The sequence below is a fragment of the Limulus polyphemus genome, unplaced genomic scaffold (assembly GCF_000517525.1).
Source record: "Limulus polyphemus unplaced genomic scaffold, Limulus_polyphemus-2.1.2 Scaffold390, whole genome shotgun sequence".
NCBI lineage: Eukaryota > Metazoa > Arthropoda > Merostomata > Xiphosura > Limulidae > Limulus > Limulus polyphemus.
The window spans coordinates 536,669-540,238 of NW_013666000.1; the positions used below are offsets into that span (position 1 = coordinate 536,669).

The following is a 3,570-nucleotide window of genomic DNA, read 5'->3' on the forward strand; positions in this document are numbered from 1 at the left end:
ACATTTCTATGATATCAAGATTGATTAAATTGTGTAAATTTTGTAGCTAACTACACAAGCTCATTAAAAATTAATTTTTAAATGTATGCAAAAGTTAAAAATGGGTAAAAAAAGTGGTTTATATTATTGTGTAATAGTTAGCCTTGAAAACAGAATTGAAAACAAGATTTCATCATATGATGTCATGTGACCACCCAGGAGCATATGATTTCACGTGACTGTTGTTTTTACCTTGAGCCTACAATTACCCTATAAAAAAATTCGCTTATACCAATGAAAATGAAAACAAAAAAATTATAAAATGAAAGGAAAGCATTATGTTTTATTTTACTGAAGAAAAAGAGAAGCGACTTAGATAAAATCTTGTTAAAGTTACTTATTCTATAAAATTACCTCTTTTATAAAATATAATACTAATATAAGGAAAACTTAGTTTCAATCTTACATAACTGGAATATAAGCAATAAGTTAATATTCTACACATATATGTTTGATTATTTATTTCTCTACATACCTTCTTCAAAACAGAACAAACAACCTTGTTCTTTATAGTTATATTTAATTCACTATTATGATTGGGAACTACAGCCGCCAGGTAGCGCTCTGTCTATCGAAATATTAAGCGAGCGCATGCGTCTTTCCAAAGTTGGGGTCAGCACGGAGGGAATTGGTGTTTAGACGGTTTTTCATATTCTACAAAATCTCACTGTTAAAGGTATGCGTTTCTTTTTAATCTTAAATGATGAAAGAGTTTTATAAGAAAAATTATTTTTAAATATTAGTTACATTCATACGATTTTCTTAGGCTCAAGTATACGGCGGTAGAAGGCGTAATAATTATTAAGTTAACGTCTTACGAATACGAGTCAAGAGTTCTCGGTCTTAGGACATGGCTAATACCAATAGTATTAGTAACAAGTAATGTCACATCATGATTTGATGAAATGTAATTTTTTTATATGTGATGGTTCAGTATTGCAATAGTTTAAGTTTGTAATTGTATTGAAATTAGATTAACGTTAAATTATTATATCTGTGTGTGTGAGCGTTTAGAATAATCAACCACGTTGAAACTGAAAGATGCCCAAAGCAAAACATCTGTTTTTGTTGTGAACTAAAAAAGTCTAAAAGTAAAACATCGCAGAGCTCGCCATATTAAATTATGATATTAACCATTGAGTTAATTTTATCTGTACCTTAGTAACTAGTAAAGTGTATATGTTTTTGAAAATTAATCTTGTTAATTAATCTAGGTTAAGCTTGTGAAATAGTAACATGTACTTTATAACAAAACTAACTTGTTCATGAAAACCTTATGAAGGTAGAGATATTGTTTCTTATTGTTTTTGAAACTGTGTGATGGATATCATAACAATTTCTCTAGTTATATATTATAACTGTGATATACATTTATGTGTTACATAAAAAACACTGAATGAAAAGTACTGTCCTTAGATGTTTTATACATTTAGTTTTATCTCTTTCCACATATCCCAGCTGATGTTTTTATTGGTTATCAAAAATAAGCAAAACTTTCATATTAATACTTCGTATGTTTTGCTGCATAATTTTGGTATAAAATTATTGAGTTCTGTAAAAATTGATGACGTATGTACATATTGGGACCCAGACTTAATTTATAATGTGGTAGGAGAAGCAGCTTAGCACTGTAGTAGTACTTGTGGACATATAGAAATGTTTGTGAAAATCTAATAAATCAATTCATTCTAACAGGATGTGGCAAATGAGGAGTTTAACTTATTGTTTATAAAACTAAGTGTTAGATATTTTGATGACAAATAATAAATTATCCAGTGTAATATTTTATTCAGAAATTTTATTATTGAATGAAATAAGTGTTGATAGCAAAAGGTTTATTTGCAATAATCAAGGAGTTTAAATAGTCCATTTTCAGTTTAGAAAATAACTTTTAGCTAAAGTTTTTCATTTTAATCATAAATTGATCACTTATAGAGGTGTAGAAGATAAATATTCTATTTTTGGAACTGCGTAATCATTGGGTTATTACTGGGTTATCATTTCAATTTGTCTAGTTCTGTACTGAAATTATTAAATACATATATGTGTGTCATAAAGGGCATTAATAATGAAAAGTGTTATTCCTTGTCACTTTATACTCTGTTCTCCTTTTCACATATCCTAGCTAATTCATTTTGCTAGTTCTTAAGAGTGATGGATTAAAACCTGGAAAATGGATAAAATATCCATATCATTTTATAGCATGTAGGAAGAAACTTGCAAATATTGCAGTAATATTTAGGGAGAGGTGGAGATATGGAAATGTTATGGGTCAGTTTAGATCTAAAGCACATTCTAGTTACTGGTTTTCAAATTAAGATCTGCACAATGCCTAAAACTTCTATATAAGTATGTAAATATGTTTTGCTCCATAATTTTCTTACATAATTATTTAATTCTGCTATAACTGATGGCTTGTGTACTTATTGAACCCAAGCTTGCTAGGTCACTTGTGACTATTCTGTACAAGATAATATTGAACTTTTGTTTAGCCTTTCAAATAGCTTTTCTTTTTTTCCCTCAATACATAATATATTCTACTAGAGAAGATGTTTTCTTGGACCTCATGTCTATTCTATGTTTAGAATTGATGTTATTTCTGATAGTAACTTGCATTACATAAATTTGTAGTTATATTTCTGTTGAGTGCTGCAAAGACAATATTAAGCTTGTTTTATTCGTCCATGAATGACCCTTGACATAACTGAAGACAAGGGCCATATTTTATAAAATAGTTAAATTATAAACTAACTTTTTTTTATTGTTGCAGAAAAATTTATATGCATAGTTTTCTTATAGTATATTACTATTAAAATTTGAAGTTATAACGGTAATAATTGAAGCATATTTATTTTTGAATTGTACTTTTCAGTGTTGTTGTGGAGGCCGTGTCATGTACGACACAGGGCAAGAAACCCGCGTTAATGGTGTTTTTAACTCTGAAAAAGTTGCTATTCTTGATGCTGGAGCTCAGTATGGGAAGGTATGTATGCATAAGATTTTAAAATATTAAATGATGCTGTATATAAGTGTATATGTGTTTAGAAAAAATGGTGACAATTTAAAAAATTTATTTAATCATATCAAAAGTACAGTAGTAAACCTAGAATCAAATCAATTAAAATAATGTTTTTAAAGATGCATATACCATTTAAATTTATCTTTGTGTTATATGTGGCTTATGAACTACGGTAATAAAATTTGGAAGAAAATATGGTCCTATAGTTTTTGAATTTAATTCTTGTTGATGTGATTCTCCCTAATTTTGAACAGGAAGTTACATATAAATTTGCACATTTTTGGACTCTATAAAACACATCTATGCAAGCTAGAAAGTAATCTGCAGGATAATATTTTGTTCTTGTGCATAGGATGTTTAACTGGTTTTTGAAGAACTATTAGGTTGTCAAGAAGTTAATATAGTTTTATTGAGATGAATAAACCTTACACTTCTTTATAGATCAAAACAAAACATTTATTCAATGAAATAGTCTCCATTCTTATTGATGATGCTTTTCCATTTTACAATCA

The 3,570-nt window shown here is 28.2% G+C and overlaps 1 protein-coding gene across 2 annotated transcripts in view; it reads left to right on the forward strand.

The window, feature by feature from the left end:
• The first annotated feature begins 626 nt into the window (after positions 1-626).
• Positions 627-3,570, forward strand: part of LOC106457909 (GMP synthase [glutamine-hydrolyzing]) — a 26,776-nt gene continuing 23,832 nt past the window's right edge. Inside the window, exons 1-2 of one of the 2 annotated variants that reach the window (XM_013917356.2) lie at positions 627-715; positions 2,912-3,022. In XM_013917356.2, coding sequence (XP_013772810.1) covers positions 2,933-3,022 — 90 coding nt within the window. In that variant the 5' untranslated portion in view covers positions 627-715; positions 2,912-2,932. Of the gene's footprint in view, positions 716-2,911; positions 3,023-3,570 lie in introns of those variants that run through there. The other variant, XM_022383989.1, reaches the window with a different exon arrangement.